We start from the raw sequence: 20,542 nt of genomic DNA, 5'->3' as shown, positions 1-20,542 counted from the left end.
TACCTTTTGCTAAGTTTTTAGCTTTGCTACTTCTCCAAAGTTGGTGTGCCTGAATTCATGTCATCATCATCATCATCATCATTTAATTACTTATTAATCGCCCTCCATCCAAGGCGATTTACAAGATAAAATTGTAAAGGATAAAAATACATACATACAAATATTGATAAAATTAACATAGATCAAAAGCTCTAGTAAAGAACCAGGTCTTGAGTGCTAGGGTAAAAGGCCCCAACTCACACATGGCTCTCATATAGGGCGGCAAGGCATTCCATAAGGCAGGGGCAGAAACAGAAAAAGCTCTGCGTCTGGTCCTTTCCAAGTGCACTTCTCTAGGACCTGGTACATAGAGTAAGTCGTGTTGGGATGGTCGTTGCAACCTCCGATGATGGGAGAAGGAGAGACGGTCCCTAAGGTACGATGGGCCCTGGCCGTAAAGAATTTTAAAGGTCAGAAGTAGCATCTTATATAGACCACGGTAATCAGTTGGAAGCCAATGCAGATGCTGCAGCACTGGTGTTATGTGGCATTTCATGGGTGTTCTTGTGAGTAGCCTGGCTGCCGCATTCTGAACAAGACGGAGCTTTTGGGTCGTGGACATCGGAAGGCCAACATACAGGGCGTTGCAATAGTCCAGCCTAGACGTGACCGTGGCATGGATGACCGTTGCCAGCACCTCATCAGAGAGATAGGGTGCCAGTTGCCTCGCTTGTCGTAGATGGAAAAAGGCCTGTTTCCATTGTCAGCTGCGAATCCAAAACGACACCCAGGCTCTTAACGGTGGGCGAAGGAGATAGGGCAGCACCATCGAAGGTGGGTAGCAAGTGGGTCAGACCAGTTGAGCGGCCATGCCAGAGAATCTCGGTCTTCACCGGGTCCTCTTTCCATCGACCCCCAAAAGGCCAATGGACATGCGCCACTGAACAGAGGTGGACAAACAAATTTAGCCCTTTTTAATAACTGCAAAACTGGCATGAGTGGGAGACATCCTTTGGTGGTCTACCTGTCAAGGATTGCTCATAGGACCATAGAGCTGGGAGAGAGCCCAAGGGCCATCCAGTCCCACCCCCTCACTGATTCTCTGAGCTTTAATAATCTCCCATCATCAGTATTTAAAGAATGACTGGAGTAGTTGGTGTATTTGTTGTTGTTCTTGTTGTGCACCTTCGAGTCATTTCTGACTTACAGTGGCCCTATAGCAAATCTGTCTCAGGGTTTTCTTGGGCTGAGAGTCTGAGTGGCTCCCCCACATCACCCATTGTGTTCCCAGGGCTGAGTGGAAAGTTGGACCCTGGTCTCCAGAGTCACGACCCAACACTCAAGCTGCTACTCCATGCTGGCTCTTGGTGTCTTACACAAGCAGCAGTTCCCCTGCAGAAATAGTTGGAGATTTTTGCCTCATGAGAAATTAACTCCATTCAGTTCTGGCTTGCAAAACTGGAGTTGTGCATTTGGTATCATTGTGCAAAGGTGTATTTGCAGATTGCATGAGAATGCGCATTGCACATGGATGCACATTCACAATAAGTTGCACATACGGCTGCATATTTGATATTAGAATTCCTTTGTCTGAAAACCATAGAGCCTGGACAGACTAATATAGTGAAATATGGTTCTTTGGGTTGCCAGGGCCTGTGCCACATCTATGCAAATACAGAGTGTTTTATTCCCACAGTGACCCTCCGTGTGCCTCTGGAATCCTACCGTGTTTCCCCGAAAATAAGACAGTGTCTTATATTTCTGCTCCCAAAGATGCGCTAGGTCTTATTTTCAGGGGATGTCTTATTTTTCCATGAAGAGGAATTCACATTTATTGTTGAAAAAAAATTATATACTGTACAGTAGTTGTCATCACAAACCAGCATAACCAGACAAACTGTGAATCCGATCAAGAATTTCTTGTCACTACCATTATTTCCATGTACAACACTCTATGGTATGCGCATTTACCAATCCTGCATGCTCTGGTGTTCTGTTTGGCGGGCATGCTTCCAAACTAAAACTTTGCTAGGTCTTACTTTCGGGGGAGGCCTTATATTTAGCAATCCAGCAAAACCTCTACTAGGTCTTATTTTCAGAGGATGTCTTATTTTCGGGGAAACAGGGTACAAATGAGTTCAGAAGCATATAGGTTGCCAATGCACATCCTAGAGACCTTCGTAAACACTTTATAAATCCAATTTTAGACAGTTTACCAGGGAGATCTGTAAGGTTTTATGTTGATTATCTTTTGGCAGACCAAAACCCCAAAATTACTGCCAAAGTTGCTAGCTTTTGTGCAGCAGTGATAGCTTGTCGGTGCAAGATTTTGCCACAGTTTTAGAACGTTTTAATATTTACTTGAGCATTTACCATTGCCATTTTAGTATATAAATGTTTTATACCGTTTTAACTACCATATTCAGTACTGTGTTTTAACCTTGTTCTTCATTGTGTTTGCTAATATCTAATTGTATACGTTTCTACGCTATTTTGATGCTTGTACATTTTCTGTTGCTGGTCATTGACTGTAATATATCTATATATATAAAAGAGTAATGAAATTTTGGCCTAGGACAAAACAACAAAACTACACATCCCAGAAACACTAAGCTTGGCAGCACAACCCTTCATCCATGCCTCTACGTTCATACAACAAAAAGAAAAGAAAAATAAAGTCCTAATTAGAGGGAGAGGAATAATTGTTTTTAGCCAATTGCTGCCAGTTAGAAGGCTAAGCTCCCCCCACTTGGTCTCCTTGCAACCCACTCAGCCCAGGGGACAGGCAGAGTTAGGCCTCACTTGGGCCTCTTCCACACTGCCTATAAAATACAGATTATCTGATTTTAACTGGATTATATGGCAGTGCAGACTCAAGACTCTTCCACACAGCTATATAACCCATTTATAATCTTATATTATCTGCTTTGCACTGGATTATCTTGACTCCACACTGCCATATAATCCACTTCACTGTGCATTTTATCCAGCTGTGTAGAACGGGCCTCATATAATCCAGTTTTAAGCAGATAATATAAGATACTTTATTTCCCATACCACCATACTTCGCCACAGCAACGCGTGGCCGGGCACAGCTAGTGTGTGTGTGTGTGTGTGTGTGTGTATATAGGATCCTATTTACTGTCTACACTGTTGTTCAGTAACAAAATGGTAAATTAAACAAGTAGAATGAAGGAAACTCATTTTGTTTCCTCCTTTCTCTGTGTAACTGGGGGTTAAAAAGAATATCCCAGGCCCTTGATCTGCCAGATCAAATGTGTCTGTTATCATTCTACCAAAGAAGCGTGAGATGCCAGGACCGGGGTGCCTTCCAGGTTTTCGCGACTGGATGCTAGAGTTCTGCAAATTGCTCCCATCTGCGGCCAACTCTTCCTCCCTTTCTTTTTTTTAAGCCATCAAAAAGTCTTATTTTCTAGCTGCCAGTTCCAAAAAGCTGCCTCTCCACTCCCGGCGATTGCATCCCAACAACCGTGCGGCAAAAGGATCTTTCAGAGGAAAAGTGGCAGTGAGCCTGACATCAATCCAGCCCGTTAATCCTGTAACTCGGAGAGGCTTCTACCTGGCGCATCTCAGCAGGGGGGCCTGCGACCTTTGGGTCCGGTTTTCATGGCCCATTTGCAGCAGAGGCTGAGCACTGGGCTTGAAATGGCTTCGGCAAAATTATTAAAGGATTTGGATGTTTATACGAGGAACTGCAATATCTGTAGCAAGTATTCTTTAAAGAGGGGAAGGGGAGAGTGACTGGTAAAACTAACTGCTGATTTGCGTGTGTGCCTTCCCAAATACACCTGGCAGAGATTGGAGATAGGGACCATTCCCTAGGGACAGGCAGTTACCGTATATACTCGAGTATAAGCCGACCCGAATATAAGCCAAGGCACCTAATTTTACCACAAAAAAACTGGGAAAACATTGACTCCAGTATAAGCCGAGGGTGGTAAATTTCAGAAATAAAAATAGATACCAATAAAATTACATTAATTGAGGCATCAGTAGGTTAAATGTTTTTGAATATTTACATCAAGCTCAAATTTAAGATAAGACTGTCCAACTCTGATCAAATAATTATTCTCATCTTCTTCAATGTAAATGTGCTTATGTAGCCTTTTAATAACAATAGAGTAAAATAATACATGTAATAATAATAATAATAATAATAATAATAATAATAATACAGGAAAAGAATACATGTAATAATAAATAGAGTAAAATAATAAATGCAAGAAGAAGAAGAAGAAGAAGAAGAAGAAGAAGAAGAAGAAGAAGAAGAAGAAGAAGGAGAAGAAGAAGATGATCAGAGTGGAATAATAAATGTAATAATAATAATAATAATAATAATAATAATAATAATAATAATGTAAAATAAATGTAATAGTAGCAACAATAATAGAGAAAAATAATAAATGTAAGCATACCAATAATAATAGAGAAAAATAATAAATGTACCATATATTCTCGGTATAAGCTGACCCAAATATAAACCAACCAGGACCCTCACCCGAGTATAAGCCGAGGGGGGACTTTTCAGTCTTAAAAAAAGGGCTGAAAAACTAGGCTTATACTTGAGTATATACAGTACTTTATCAGGGGGACGAATAAGGCAGTGACTTGGGTAATTCTGTCACTAGAATTAAATTATCTTTCCCTTCCCAGTAACTACCTTCTGGTCAATACTCATCCTAGCCCTCTTCTTCCTAGAAACTGGTCAGAACAAAAGCCTGTTAGTCACATGTTACTCATATGGACTTGGATTTGGGGGGGAGTCCATGCCATGGTTGATGGGAGGATTCTCCAGCTCAACCAGAATAGCTGGAACATCTGGATGAGGAGACGCAGTTTCCAAACCCTCAGACCCGACATCCAGAAAAGAGAGCAGAACAAAAGGCTTTCAATGATGCTTCTTGCTGAGGAAAAGAACTTCTCTTAGTGAAGGACAACTGGTTGCTGCCAATTTAAGAGACAGCTCTAACTTGGGTTCTCTCTTGAAAATAACAATCCAATCAACAGCTTTGGTGTGTGGCGTTCCTGCGGTTCTGCTTCACATACGTGAAACTCTGACCATTAGACTGGGTGACCACACTTGGCTCTTAGAGTTTTGAATTGGCTTTGGAATTCTGCCTGACTCTTTTGCAAGCAAACCCTTCTAGGCAAGGTTGCTTCCCAGAAACTTGTTCGATTCAGTTGCCCTGCTGTGTATCTGTTGTTATTTGCAAAAGCTGGGAGTAAATTGCTTCCTCAGCAGGCCAAAACCTGAAGCAGGTCAGAAAGAAAGAAATTCAGCTCTTTTTTGGTCAGAAGACTTTACTAGTTCTTCTTGGAGATGCTGAGCATTTAGAATTTCAGCCTGCCAAATATATACTGTGCCATTGAGCATAACCCGTCATCAAATCCTTATCTGTCATTGGTGAGAGTCATTTCAAATCAATTTGGGAAAGACCAAGAAGGCCTTCCAATACCATAATGTCAGATACAAAAAGTGACCCCATGCAAAAACGAACACGGAATTACTGTGCACCTAAGTCACAAAGAGAAGCAAGATAATGAATGCCATCGGAAGACTTAGTCCCACTAGAACAGAGTTTCTCAAGCTGTGTCCTCCAGATGTTTTGGACTTCAACTCCCACAATTCCTAACAGCTCATAAGCTGGCTGGGATTTCTGGGAGCTGAAGTCCAAAACACCTGGAGGAGCCCAGTTTGAGAAACACTGCACTAGTATGCTTCAGTGAACGCATGCTCTGTATCAAAGAAGATCCTCAAAGCAGATCAGCATTGAGAAGGAATGATGCCGAAACTTTGACAGGGCTTAGAAAGCCTGTGGCTGTTCATCAAATGTCAGTACCCAATACACTGTTTCTTCAAGGTCCCACCCTAGAGCATCCTCACATTCAGTTGAGCAGTCCAGAATTTTCTCTCCTTGTCTCCATCTTGCCCACGTTCTCCTGCACTTTCTGCTAGTTTCTCTTGTGTTCATTGAGAAATAGGTAGACCTTTCCCCTTGTCACCATCTCACCCTTGTTCTCCTGAACTTCCTATTGGATTCTCCTGTGTTGTTTGAGGAATAGGTAGACCCTTTTCCCTTGCCTCTATCTCACCCTTGTTCTCCTGAACTTCCTATTGGATTCTCTTGTGTTATTTGAGGAATAGGTAGACCTTTCCCCCTTGTCTCCATCTCACCCATGTTCTCCTGAACTTCCTATTGGATTCTCTTGTGTTGTTTGAGGAATAGTTAGACCCTTTTCCCTTGTCTCCATCTTACCCTTGTTCTCCTGAACTTCCTGGTGGGTTTTCTTGTATTGTTTGAGGAATAGGTAGACCCTTTCCCCTTGTCTCCATCTCACCCTTGTTCTCCTGAACTTCCTATTGGATTCTCTTGTGTTGTTTGAGGAATAGGTAGACCCTTTCCCCTTGTCTCCATCTCACCCTTGTTCTCCTGAACTTCCTGGTGGGTTTTCTTGTGTTCTTTGGGGAACAAATAAATTCTTTCCTCCTTGTTTCCATTTCACCCATGTTTCCCCTGCACTTCCTGTTGAATTCCCTTATGTTCTTTGAGGGAACAGATAGGCCCTTTCCCTTTGTCTCCATCTCACCCAAGTTCTCCTCCACTTCCTGTTGGGTTTTCTTGTGTACTTTGGCAAACCAGTAGATTCTTTGTTCCTTGTCTCCATCTTGCCTATGTTCTCCTGGATTTCTTGTTGAATTCTCATGTGTTCTTTGGGGAGCAGAGAGACCCTTGATCCCCCATTCTTTCTTTTTATGGTACAACCTGTTGGCCGCACAGAATCCTGCTGAGGGTGATAAAATTAGCCGCACGTAGCAGATGGGCCGGATCGGATGACTGAGGAATGAGGTCACTCTTTTACGACTGTCAACCAAGGGCTCCCTTCTTCACCTCAGCTGACGTGTGGGGCCGGCCGTAACCGAATCTTCCTGTTTTGTTGGGTGTTAACGGGGCAGGATGGTACGGGGAACATGGGCACATAGCTCTTCCCATCACGCCAGCAGACAGATAACGGGGCGTTACCCGGGCGGTTCGGCCCCACTGGGCACCGCAGGCTTCAACTGCAAAGCCCAGGGTCCTCCTCTTCTCCTGTTTCCATCCTCCGTGGCCTGGGCTTGGCCTGATTGACGTCCTTGGCCAGGGGGGAGGCCGCGGCGGTAATGCCGGACATGCGGCCAAAGGGTGTCCTCATCGGGGAGACCGAGCCAAGCTGGGAATGGCGTGGAAAAGTCATTAGAAACCCGAGAGAGGGACACAGCCTTGGAATTAATTACACACCGGGTTTGTTTTCTTTATAGAAGCACAGGCTGGAAAAGGCCTGGGAAAGAGATCCAAAGGCAATTACAGTCAGCCCTCCACGTTTGCTGGGGCACAGGACCCCCCTGAAAGCGAAAAACAACAAATAAAGAAATTGCTATTTTTTTGTGTTGTCGAAAGCTTTCATTGCCAGGATCACAGGGTTGTTGTATGTTTTCCAGGCTGTATGGCTATGTTCCAGAAGTATTCTCTCCTGACGTTTTGCCCACATCTATGGCAGGCATCCTCAGAGGTTGTGAGGTATGGAGAAACTCAGCAAGAAAGGTTTATATATACAGTAGAGTCTCACTTATCCAACATAAACGGGCCGGCAGAATGTTGGATAAGCGAATATGTTGGATAATAAGGAGAGATTAAGGAAAAGCCTATTACACATCAAATTAGGTTATGAATTTAAAAATTAAGCACCAAAACATCATGTTATACAACAAATTTGACAGAAAAAGTAGTTCAATACGCAGTAATATTATGCTGTAATTACTGTATTTATGAATTTAGCACCAAAATATCACGATTTATTGAAAACATTGACTACAAAAATGTGTTGGATAATCCAGAATGTTGGATAAGCGAGTGTTGGATAAGTGAGACTCTACTGTATCTGTGGGAAGTCCAGGGTGAGGGAAGAACTCTTGTCAGTTGGAGGCCAGCAGGAATGTTGCAGTTAATCACCTTAATTTGCATTGAATGGCTTCATCTACTGGCTACTTTCTGCCTGGGGGCATCCTTTGTTAGCTGCCCCTAGTTCCCATGTCTCAGAGTGTTGCTTCTTATTTACTGTTCTGATTTTTGAGTTTTTAAATACTGGCAGCCAGATTTTGTTCATTTTCATGGTTTCCTCCTTTCTGTTGAAGTTGTCCACATGCTTCTTGTGGATTTCAATGGTTTCTCTGTGTAGTCTGACATGATAGTTGTTGGAGTGGTCAAGTATTTCTGTGTTCTCAAATAATATACTGTAATAATATATTTCTAGAACATGGCCATACAGCCTGGAAAACATACAACAACCCTGCTATTTTTTTTATCTGAGGGAACACCTCCCAAGCAATTTCTAGGTCTTCCAGCATGTATCTGTGGCAAATGTCTTCTGGAAGCTGACCCTAGAATTGCACTGGAAGAACTAGAAGTTCCTAAAGAATTATTACTTCTAAAATCTCTAGTTCCCCCGAAGCAATGGTAGTGGAAGACCTATACATTCCTAGAGAAGTGTTATCTCGAGAAATATCACTCCAGTCTTCCAGCATGACTTCGTGGCGGATGTGGAGAGATTCCTGTATTGGCTTTGGAATCTTTCTTTGTTTGTTTTAATAGAGTGAGTTGGGGATTGAACCAGGAGGAAAATAGGGCAAAGGGTTGTTGTCTGTTTTCCGGGCTGTATGGCCCTGTTCCAGAAGTTTTTTCTCCTGACGTTCCTCCCACATCTATGGCAAGCATCCTCAGAGGTTGTGAGGATGCCTGCCATAGATGTGGGCGAAACGTCAGGAGAGAATACTTCTGGAACATGGCCATACAGCCCGGAAAACATACAACCACCCTGTGATTCCGGCCATGAAAGCCTTCGACAACAAAATAGGGCAAACTCTTTTAAGTTCTGCATCTCAGGCCCCTTCCACACAGCTGAATAAAATTCCACATTATTTGCTTTGAACTGGAATAAATGCTAGTGACTCAGATAGCCCAGTTCAAAGCAGGTATTGTGGGATTTTCTGCCTTGATATTCTGGGTTATATGGCTGTGTGGAAGGGCCCTCAGTTGCAGTGAGTTCTATTGTTTGAAAGAAGAAGACCAGAAAAACGAGGATGACCCTGTTGTAACAGTTGATATAAATAAAACAGACCCTCCTCTGAAGAACGATGTGTTTTTCACTCTGGCCGGACGTAAACTCGCTGCACATACTTCAGGGATAATATCATTTCTTTTTTAGAGAGGTGTTGAGAACCGATCTTGGAGCAATAGAATTACTTAACTGGGTGTTCAGGTTCCTGTACATACCATCCAAAATAACACAGACATATTGTGAGTGTTCAGAGAACTTCACTGGCACTTTGTTGTCATTTTAAAAAAACCATAGAAAAGTCATGGTATATATAGTTGCGATAGTCAGATTTTAGAAAATTTATAGTAGTTTTGTGTAGCTTTAAATCCCATCATCCCCCAGCCAACATTTCCGTATTGCAAGCTGCAGCCCAAAAAAGCCCCACACTGTTAGGGCACCTAGTGATTTTATGGCAATGGTAAGATATTAACTGGGGGGCATCTTGTGGTTACTACAATTAGAGTAGCTCTGAGTGTATCTACAATGTCGAATTAATGCAGTTTGACATCCCTTTAACTACTCTATGCTATGGACTTCTGGGAGTTGTAGTTTTACAAAGTCTTTAGTCTTCAGGGTTGTTGTATTTCTTTCGGGGTGTGTGGCCATGTTCCAGAAGCATTCTCTCCTGACGTTTCACCCACATCTATGGCAGGCATCCTCAGAGGTTGTGAGGCATGGATAAACTAGGCAAGGAAAGTAAATATATATCTGTGGAGAGTCCAGGGTGTGACAAGAGTCCTTTGTCAGTTGGAAGCCAGCGTTAATGTTTCAGTTAATCACCCTAATTAGTATTGGAAAGGTTTGTCTCTTGCCTGGGGGGCATCCTTTGTTCAGAGTCATTAGCTGTCCTTGGGGCTCCTCTGCCCTCAGAGTGTTGCTTCCCATCTACTGTTCTGATTTTTGAGTTTCTTAATACTGGTAGAGAGATTTTCTTCATTTTCATGGTTTCCTCCTTTCTGTTGAAGTTGTCCACATGCTTCTTGTGGATTTCAATGGCTTCTCGGTGTAGTCTGACATGATAGTTGTTGGAGTGGTCCAGCATTTCTGTGTTCTCAGATAATATACTGTGTCCAGGTTGGTTCATCAAGTGCTCTGCTATGGCTAATTTCTCTGGTTGAGTGAGTCTGCAGTGCCTTCCATGTTCTTTGACTTTAGTCTTCATTGGCAAAGAGGGCTGCTGCCTCACCAAACTATGACTCCCGGGATTCCATAGCAGTGAGCCGTAACAGTAGTGTCAAACTGCATTAATTCTACACCATAGATGCACCCATTAATCTCAGCTTTGGGAAAAGGTAGATCTGAATTGCTGGTAGATCTCTGTGTGACTTGCCGTGAGAAATTCCAACTACTAATAGCAATAAAGCAGCAGGTACTTTACTCTGTTGGACTGCAGTTCTCTAAATCCACAAGCCAACACAGCTGGGAGGTTATGAAAATTGCAATCCATAAGAGTAAACATTCGGCGGCACTTTGTCTCCTTTCCAAAAAAGTGTTGAACCAGGGCTGTAAAAACATCCCTGCAGGTGAGAGTACTTGCAGGTGAGAGTTTGTGTTTGTTACTCCACTTTGGCTTCTTCTTGGTGCCTGCAGCTAAATTCTTTGAGCAATTGGCCTGCCTTCCATCCAGTTCCCTCCTTCTTTTTCAGCTTCTCCTCTTCTCCATCCTCACATCCCTTTTTGGATTTTGCATGGGCTCCAGGGTCTGTGCTTGTCCCCTTCTGCAAACTCTGTCCAGCCCCCTCCCTCGCTATTGCAACGTATCTGCTAAATTGAACCATCTCCCTAAAGGTCGGCACTCGGCCTTGGCTTAACACTTTGGAGAGTGTGTCTGTGTGTCTGTGTGTGCGTGCCACAAAAAGGGCAAAGGTTTCATGGCCTGCAACAAGGCAGCTAGACCCTTTTTCTGCCTTAAGGTTGGAGAGCCATTCTGCTTTCATGGCTTTGCTGGAAACCTCAGTTTAAGGTGCTGGCAACAACATTCAAAGCCATGATAGACTCTTGGAATTACAGAGTTGGAAGAGGTCCCGAGGGCCATCCAGTTCAACCCAATTCTGCCAGGCAGGAATATACAATCAAAGCACTCCCCTAACATGGCCATTCAGCCACAATAGTTTGAGACTTCATTACCTGAAAGATTGCTTCTTCCAATATATACTGGCCTGAGAACTTAGATCTTCTGGTATGGTTCTTCTCCACTTAAGGTTACCAGTTCTGGAATTATAGGTCTCTACAGTTGTGTACAAACACACCGCAAAGACCCTACCCTTGGAAGGCAATCATACTCGGCCACAAGTGATATCTATGATGATGATATAGCATTCAGGCCAAAGTATTATCAGATCAAGACCTGAGGTTAAGAGAAAGGCCAGTGTAATTCTAGGCTGAATCAATAGTAGTATAATGTTTAGATTGAGGGAAGTCATGGTCCCCCTTGTCTTCTGCTTGTTGTGGTAATCTCTGAGCGGTTAGACTCAATTTAACCCTCTCTGGGGGGGATTCCACCAAAATGCAGTAGAGTAGCAAAAGCAAAAGCTTTCAGATGCAACAGTTACTTACACGGGGCGAGCAAAGAGAAGCCTTTCAACTTAGGATGGCAATGGAGTGCAGAGTCTCAGTAAAAATTCAAAACCATTTATTCAGGTAAAAAGAACTCCATTGTAGATAGAAAGGCTTGGGAGCTGTGTAGTCTACTCTAGACTGGTTTCTTAGGAAAAATAAGAAAGAAAAAATAACAAACATCTAAATAGTTACATCTTGCCAGGAGAGATGGTGAGATGCATCTTGTTAGCTAGAAGAACAAAGGGAGAAGGAACCAAAATGGTCCCAACCTCATGGTCCAGTTTATTGGAACCATAAAAGACATTCTGACCAATGAAAAGTTAGTGTCCCTGGAGATTCACATTTCTGCTAACTTCAAAGTAAGGGATGTGACGTAAACAGGATAGAGTGAAACACAGTAAAGCCTATCTAGGCATGCTTTGGAAACAGGGAAAGGATTCCCTCAATCTAACTCTATCATCTATCTAACTACATTTAGACTTGAGTAGTCCAGGATGATTTCCAACACTGCTTTGGTCAGACCTCACCTGGAATAACCCCATGTCCAGGCACCAAAATTCAAGAAGAAGATGTAAACTGTCCAGAGAAGGCCAATCAAAATGGACAAAATTTGCAAAACCATGTTTGCTTAGGAAGTTGGAGTAGAGAAGGTGAAGAGGGGACATGATTGTTATGTTCAAATATTGAAAGGATGTTCTGTTGAGGAAGGAGGCCACTTGTTTTCCATGCTCTGGAGCCTAGGAGACAGAGTAGTGGTCAATTCAAACTATGGGAGAAGAGATTTTAGGAAGAATTTTAGGAAGAACTTCCCAACAGTAATAGCTATTTAACAGTGGAATATACTGCCTTGTAGTGAGGTGGAGTCCCTTTCTCTGGAAGCTTATAAACCAAGGTTAGATGTCCAAGCCACCTTGAGTCCCCTCAGGTGAGAAAGGCAGGATAGAAATGACGTAAATAATAATCTGTCGAGAGCGATTGTATTCCTGCCTAGCAGAAGTTGGTTGGTTGTGGGTATCTATAATTGTCCCAGGTCTGGCAGTTTGAAAACCAGAACCTCAGACTTTAAGATGGACCTCTGGTGATTTCAATTTCACATTATGCATGAAGTTCCAATCTCCGTTGCTCACAGATTGTCATTTGAGATCACAAAGAGGGAACGTATTCCCCTGTTTGGAAATTAAGGAAGAGGTCTTTGCTAAAGGGGCTGCTCCCAGAGGAAGGTAAAATGAGATTATTCTCACTTCTCACTTACTCAGGACACTTAATCTCGTTTCTATACTTTGAGCCAAATGATGGATTCAGAATGGAGCGGAGGGTGAGTCTTGGCAGCACAAGGACTGGGAGGAGACCTAGGAAATACACAGAGACCTTCTCTGGAGCATCTCTGGACATGGCATCTAAGGCCCCATCTACACTGGCATATAATGCAGTTTGAACTGCATTGAACTGGATTATATGAGTCTACACTGCTGTATAATTCAGTTCAATCTACAGTGTAGATGGGGTCTCAGAACCTCACAAATGAAGTATGTGACTGCTTTAATGGAGAAGTCTTTTCTTTTTCCATGTAGCTGATCCCACCTGGATTTCCCCCCTTTTCTTCCACTTGGAAGTGATCCACCAAGACTGGGACCTCAGGACCAAAATCTCCAAACCAGATATTTTAAAAGTAACACAAAAGCACACATTTTAGCTCTGAAAAAAAGGTCATGTCTGGGAAAAGGAGGATATAGGTAACCAACCCTTCAATTGGCCATAATTTTAACCCCATTTTTAAGGCTCTCCCCATGATCTTATAGTACCTTAACTTCCTTCATGTTTTACAAGTTTCACCCGGTGCACTTTGCCAAGTTCATTTTATGATTTCATCGCTGTGTTTTAATCTGTGTGTTTTAACCTGTGCTTTATAATGATTGTGATTTTATTTTATGCCTTTTAATCTTGTTGTGTGCTTTTTTGTATTTTGATACTATTGTATGTTTGTTTTTATCTGTAAGCCACCCCGAGTCCCCTTGGGGAGATGGAGGCGGGGTATTATTATTATTATTATTATTATTATTATTATTATTATTATTATTATTATTATTATGCCTATGAGTGTATATAGAGGGCAGATGGCCACACACCACAGGTGATTCGCATACCAGAATTCAGCTTTTTTTAGGTTTCGTTGGAAAAGATAGCAAACAAATTTTGGATTATAAACTGCTTAGGACAACAATCTGCTTTTTTACTTGTTGCTATGTTAAATGGTGTGATTGCCATTGGCACTATCAATAATTGCAGACATTTTGGGCAAAACAAACAGCAACAATTGAGACAGTTGTTGGAAGTGAGCAAGCACCAGCAGTTGTATATAGAGCAGTTGAGGACAGATGCCTGCTCTCTTGTCTTCACCTCTGTTACCTAGGTCTGTTAACTCAAGGTGTTTTGCTTTCTGTCTTCTTCACCAAAGATTTTAGCGCTTTATGATCTTTTATTTGAGAAGGGAGCATCATGAGACTGCCAGCATGTGTTTGAATAGCCACCAATTGGACAGACCCCTACAACTGATGCATACTTTCCAGCACTTTATTTCCTTCCTATTTATCTTACCCTGCATTATCCCAGCCGTCTCTCTGACACTTGTCTGTGCACTTTATCAAAAGCCTTTGGAATTATGTATTTTCTTGCGCTCGACCCTTTTATCCATAGTGGTGATGTTGATATTATTGCCTTAACTTACTTGGCCATTCTGTGTTTTATGATATGGTATGTTTTTAACTGATTATTTTGCTTGATTGTTGTACTGTTGTTTTTAGTTATTGATATGTGTTTTAATTTGTTATTCTTTGTTTCTGTGTTGGGCTCTGCCCCATGTTAGCTGCACCAAGTCCCTCTGGGGAGATGGTGGCGGGATACAAAAATAAAGTATTATTATTTTATTATGACGCAGCAAACAAGATAGACATGCTGGATTTCGTTTCACAAAATCACAAGTCAGACACTTCCGAAGTGTCTAGGACTGTGTGATGTATTTTCGGATGATGTGCCCAGACCCCAGCAGGGTGGCCTTTTGCAGTTGGCAGATCGTAATTTTGTCAATGTCTATTGTTTCCAAATGCCGGCTGAGATCTTTTGGGACGGCACCCAGTGTGCCCATCACCACCGGGACCACCTGCACTGGTTTCTGCCAGAGTCTTTGAAGTTCAATCTTGAGATCCTGATAGCGGCTGAGTTTTTCCTGTTGTTTTTCATCAATGCGACTGTCACCTGGGATGGCAACATCAATGATCCAAACCTTTTTCTTTTCCACAACTGTGATGTCTGGTGTGTTGTGTTCCAGAACTTTGTCAGTCTGGATTCGGAAGTCCCACAGTATCTTTGCGTGCTCATTTTCCAATACTTTTGCAGGTTTGCGATCCCACCAGTTCTTTGCTGCTGGAAGGTGGTACTTGAGGCATAAGTTCCAATGAATCATTTGGGCCACATAGTTGTGCCTCTGTTTGTAGTCTGTCTGTGCAATTTTCTTACAGCAGCTGAGGAGATGATCAATGGTTTTGTTGGTTTCCTTGCACAGTCTGCATTTTGGCTCATCAGCTGATTATTATTATTATTATTATTATTATTATTATTATTATTATTATTATCATCATTATTCTCTGCCTTAAGATAACTGACACACAGGCCTTGGATTCAGCATTAGGGGTTCTTCTGCAAAACTTAGGTAACTGTATTTTGTCTATCTACTCTTTTATGTGAGATGGATTACCTGAAGCAATAAAAGTATGTTTTTATCCTTTTTAAAAGCCTTTGCAGAGCCTCTCATGTCTTTTCTTTCTTGTTTCCGTCCATAAGCTCTAATATAGTGTTGGCTGTGCTGCACTCTGCTATAGAAACCAAATATTCTTACAAGTGACTTTTTTACTTGGAACTCAGCAATTGAAATATATTGAATGCAAAAGGGGAAAAATAAGGGGAAGAGAGAGAAATAGGGGCATTTAAATAGCAGCTGTAATTGTGGGGTGAGAGAGGAGCGTGGCAGCCAAATCGGGACCATGGTCCTGTCGTCCTGACTTTTCCTTCAGCTCCAGAGCAGCTGTCATCTGGGATGCGTCTGATGAAGCAGACGCTCAAAAATGCCAAGGCCTTTGCAAAGGCGCTGCACCATTGACGCCCTCTGGACAGGTTTCTCGGAAGATCCCAGCCCCGGGAAGCCGATGAGAGAGGTCTGGGCTGCAGTTATTTTGGGATGAAGCCGAACGAACAAACGTTCAGTCACTCCGGGTCAGGATCTCAAATACAAATCCTGGAGGAAGAGGAGGAGGAGGAGTCCACCAGGAATGCAGGGGAAGCCATGTCAGCCGTAAAACCAAATCCAAAGTACACATTGGAGATATCTTTGTTATGCCAACCAGAAGTGACAAGAACAGTATGCTAGCTTTCAACACCCACTGGCCTCTTCATCAGGTGAAGATAATTAAGTTATTCAAGGAATGGAAAGTGATGCTGTTAGAGTTGCGGCACATGTCTGGATTTCTTGCAAGGTTATTGTTTACCTGCAGTATAGAAAATGATGTGGTTAGATTTACAGATTGATGCCTAGTTTGCCTGCAAAGTGGGTCTGTATAGACAGGGTCTGAGCTCTGAAAACAATAGGGGAGTGTACGGTTCACAGAGATCCTCAATTATTATGGACAGTTCTACAGCTAATGTGATTTTATAAATGCTGGTGATACATAAATCATGTAAGGGAATTAATGCATTCTTTCATTCGTTTCTTGTTGATAGGATTAGAAAGGGCTGCAAGGGTCATCCAGTCCAGCCCCCTTCTGTCATGCAGGCATCATCAGAGCTCTCTCGACAGATGTTCATCCAGTCACTATTTAAAAATTACCAGTGGATTCTACTGTTAAGAGCTCTGACCATCAAGAAGTTATTCCTGTTATACCCCAGCCACCTTTGGGTTCTGACCCTGATTCAGAAATCAACTTTGACCAGGATGAAGCTTATTCTGACTTTTTGCCCAGTTGTCCGAGCTCCTTCTAATTACAGACTCCAGCTGTGGATAGCTCCAATGTTTCCTTAATTGGGAGAGATACTGAAAACATGACTCCCGTGGTAGAACCAGATGTCCCGAGTTCCCCAGGGAATGTATCCTTTAACAGAAGGGAGTTTTTGCATCTCCAGAGATCAGAGAAACAGGAGCTTCGATGGAGTCAACATTTGGCATCTAGAGGGGATAATGGATAGGAGATTTCCTTAGGAACCTTCGGGGAGTTGGTTTCCCTTGCTGTGATTAGATCTAAGTTCCATAAAAGTGTCTTGCACTGTGGACAATTTGCGGTGTCAACGTAGCTATCTCCTGAGAACACTTCACCGTTTCCAGTTCCCTGATTCCACCAAGCCAAGTCTCCTGTTCCTGGCGGCCAAGCTGAACCGTGACTCCTGATTTAATCCGGAGTAAATTCACGTCCTTGTCTTGTTCCTGAATCCAGATTGCTTTTAACTTCGTTCTCTGCCTGCCTTGATATCCAAGACTTCCTAGTGACTTTGAACTTTGTGATTCACTTTTGCTTTCTTGTTGTTTCCCTGCTCAAAAACAGTTTTGAGCGTGTTTCGGTTTCTGGACTTTGGACATATCTCTTCAACTCTTTGGACTAATTCATACCATTTCTTAAAGGACTATTGCTCACTTATCCTTTCCACTTATTCTTTCCTGAATTTATTATTGTTTTAATAAAGATATTATATGAATATTGGTCTCTGTTTGGATTCCAGTGCTCATGCTGCCTTGGGGTGCAACAATTCCTAGCATTTAGGTGGAATCTCTTTTCCCTTAAGTTTGAATCCACTGCTCTTAGTCTCTGTAGCAGCAGAAAACAAGCCAGCTCCATCTTTTACATGGTCTCTTTTCCAGTGTTTAAACACCATGTCCCGCCTCAGACTTCCTTTCTCCAAGCTGAACATCCCCAGCTCCATCAGGTGCCAACTCCTCATTCTTTCCATATCTTTGTCCATTTTGGTTGTCCACTTTGCAGCCGGACAATATCCTAATTGCCACCAAGTTGAATTGTAACTTATTTAACCATCTCTTTTGCCTTTTAATGGAGTCATTTCAGTTTTGCTTTTAATTCTACATCTATTGTAACTGCATGTTTTTATACAGTAAGACCCCCATCAGCTCAGAATTGATATCTACAGTTTCACTGACTTGCAACTAAGATGAAAGGTCTCTCTAGAAATTTGCTAGGTCCTGTAGGCAATTCAGTCTTATGTTTCTTCCAGATGTTACCCATATTCTGACCCTGAAAGACCTAGGAAATTCCTAGAGAGAATACCTGTAAGTCCTTCAGGGTGGCTGTGTTATGTGCTTGCACTCAAAGTCAGGTAATTTGGTGTTTGGCCATATCTGTGATTTCAGGTTATTGTGATCTAACCAGAAACGTATCCCTTATGGGGTCTAACTATATTTCCTTTTTCTTCTGCACTTATTTAAAGTTTTGTAAGCTGTGTTGGATTCTAGTTTCAGGTAAATGAAGACACATAAATGAATAATAATAATGTGTTGTCGAAGGCTTTCATGGACGGAATCACAGGGTTGTTGTGTGTTTTCTGGGCTGTATGGCCATGTTCCAGAAGTATTCTCTCCTGATGTTTCGCCCACATCTGTGGCAGGCATCCTCAGAGGCAGACATACCTTACAACCTCTGAGGATGCCTGCCATAGATGTGGGCGAAACATCAGGAGAGAATACTTCTAGAAAATGGCCATACAGCCCAGAAAACACACAACAACCTTGAATCATCATCATCATCATCATCATCATCATCATCAGCCTTATTCCTACTATTATTTTACTGATGTTTCTGTTTTGAGATTCTTGGCAAATGTGCCATGCTGTGGTATCACAGCAAATGAACGAATGCTTGGATACAATAGCAAGCTCACAGGAGTATGGTTCTGAGAGGTTACTAATGAGAGCTCATAATTTTTTGTAAATACATCAGTCCCTTTCTTGGTTTGCCTTATTTGCCAATTCAATCTAGAAACTGTTCATGTATGTGTGTGGAGGATTTGGGGAGTCAAAGTCCTAAATCGTAACATTTCCAAACTCTGGAAGGTGTTTTGGAGAGCAATGAGAATCCTCTTGCTCCCTTTCCAGCACATGTGATGCACCGATTGATGGCAGGCTTTTCTCTGCTTTCTTTTCAGTGCAAAAAGAAGCACACCCTGGTGTGTCCAGACTTCTCCAAGCATGGGGTCTGTCCAAAAGGTTCTCATTGCAAACTGCAGCATCTGCAGCGGAAACACACTGCTGGACCATCCAGCACCAAAGCCACCTTTCAGCGAGGCTCCTCTGAGCCAAAGCGGGGCCGCCCTGCAGCAAAGACCTCCAGGTAAGAAGGCATTACAGCCATGGGCCACCCATCACCTCTCCTTAGAATCACAGAGTTAAAAGAGATCCTCAGGGTTATCCAGTCCAACCCCATTGTGCATCCCTGGCAGATGGCCATCTCTGTTTAAAAGCATCCGAAGAAGGAGTTTCCACCACACTCTGCGGCAAAGAGTTCTATTGTTGAACAGCTCTTCTCACAGTCAGGAAGTTCTTCCTAATGTTCAGGTGATGCAGCCCAAAATCCCATTGGCCTTTTTAGCTGCCACATCACACTGTTGGCTCATGTTCAACTTGTTGTCTATTCTTTATTTATTTACAGTATTTATATCCCGCCCTTTTTTCTCACCCCAAAGGGGACTCAGGGCGGATCATAATGCACATATACATGGCAAACATTCAATACCATTAGACATACGACAGATATAGACAGACACAGAGGCAATTTTAACTTTCCAGCTTCCGGCTTCATGAGGGTATGCTACGTATTCCGGCCACAGGGGAGTTGCCGCTTCATCGTCCACTTGTGACACCGAGTCCTTGATGGAGTACTTCCTCATCCTTCCGCACACCTGCTGGAAGGTTTTATGGTGTTGTGAATGAGTTAAATTAGCCTTCCCGCAGCAAGCAGTACCCAAATTTCCTACTCGACAGATGCAACTATCTTTCGGGCTGTATAGGTCAATAACAAGCTAGACTATTAATGGTTGGGAGTTTACTCCAACCCGGACTGGCTTCAAACTCATGACCTCGGTCAGTAGTGAATTATTGCAGCTGGCTACTAACCAGCTGCGCCACAGCCCAATCCAAGAAGAAATGAAATGCACAGATACAGGATAAAAGCCAGAAACTGGAATGTTAAAATTGCCTCTGTGTCTGTCTACTAAAACTCCAAGATCTCTATCACATGTGACTCTGTTGTCCAGCCAGGCGTCACCCGTCCTGTATCTGTGCATTTCATTTCTTCTGCCTAAGTAAAGTATCTTACATTTTTCCTTGTTGAAACTGATGTTAGTTTTGGCCCAGCTCTAAGGTGACTTTGAATTCTGCTTCTGTCCTCTGGAGTATTAGCTCTCCCTCCCAATTTGGTGTCATTTGCAAACTTGACAAGCACACCCTCTGAACCTTCATACAAGTTGTTGTATGTTTTCCGGGCTGTATGGCCATGTTCCAGAAGTATTCCCTCCTGACATTTCACCCACATCTATGGCAGGCATCCTCAGAGTTTCGACATGTGATTCTGTGATATGAAATCCAGCATATAGATCTCGTTTGCTGTGTCATACTCTTTGTGTCAATAATAATAATAATAATAATAATAATAATAATAATAATGGTGGAAGAGAGCCCTTGGGCCATTTAGCCCAACCCCCTTCTACCTTTGTGCACCAAAAGCACTAGCAAAACACCCCTTAATAATTCATCAGAGCCATTTATCCGCTGTGGGGGGCGGATAAATGGCTTCGATGGGCCGCA

At 42.6% G+C, this 20,542-nt stretch overlaps 1 protein-coding gene across 1 annotated transcript in view; it reads left to right on the top strand.

Moving 5' to 3' along the window:
- The window catches only part of zc3h3 (zinc finger CCCH-type containing 3), a 310,944-nt gene that overhangs the window by 250,443 nt on the left and 39,959 nt on the right, over positions 1-20,542 (top strand). Inside the window, exon 10 of the mRNA XM_062979914.1 lies at positions 18,886-19,070. Within this exon, the coding sequence (XP_062835984.1) occupies positions 18,886-19,070 (185 nt within the window). The remainder of the gene's footprint in view (positions 1-18,885; positions 19,071-20,542) is intronic.

This window comes from Anolis carolinensis, chromosome 4 (assembly GCF_035594765.1).
Source record: "Anolis carolinensis isolate JA03-04 chromosome 4, rAnoCar3.1.pri, whole genome shotgun sequence".
Lineage (NCBI taxonomy): Eukaryota > Metazoa > Chordata > Lepidosauria > Squamata > Dactyloidae > Anolis > Anolis carolinensis.
Note: the sequence above shows the minus strand (reverse complement) of the source record. Positions and strands in the feature narration are given on the sequence as shown.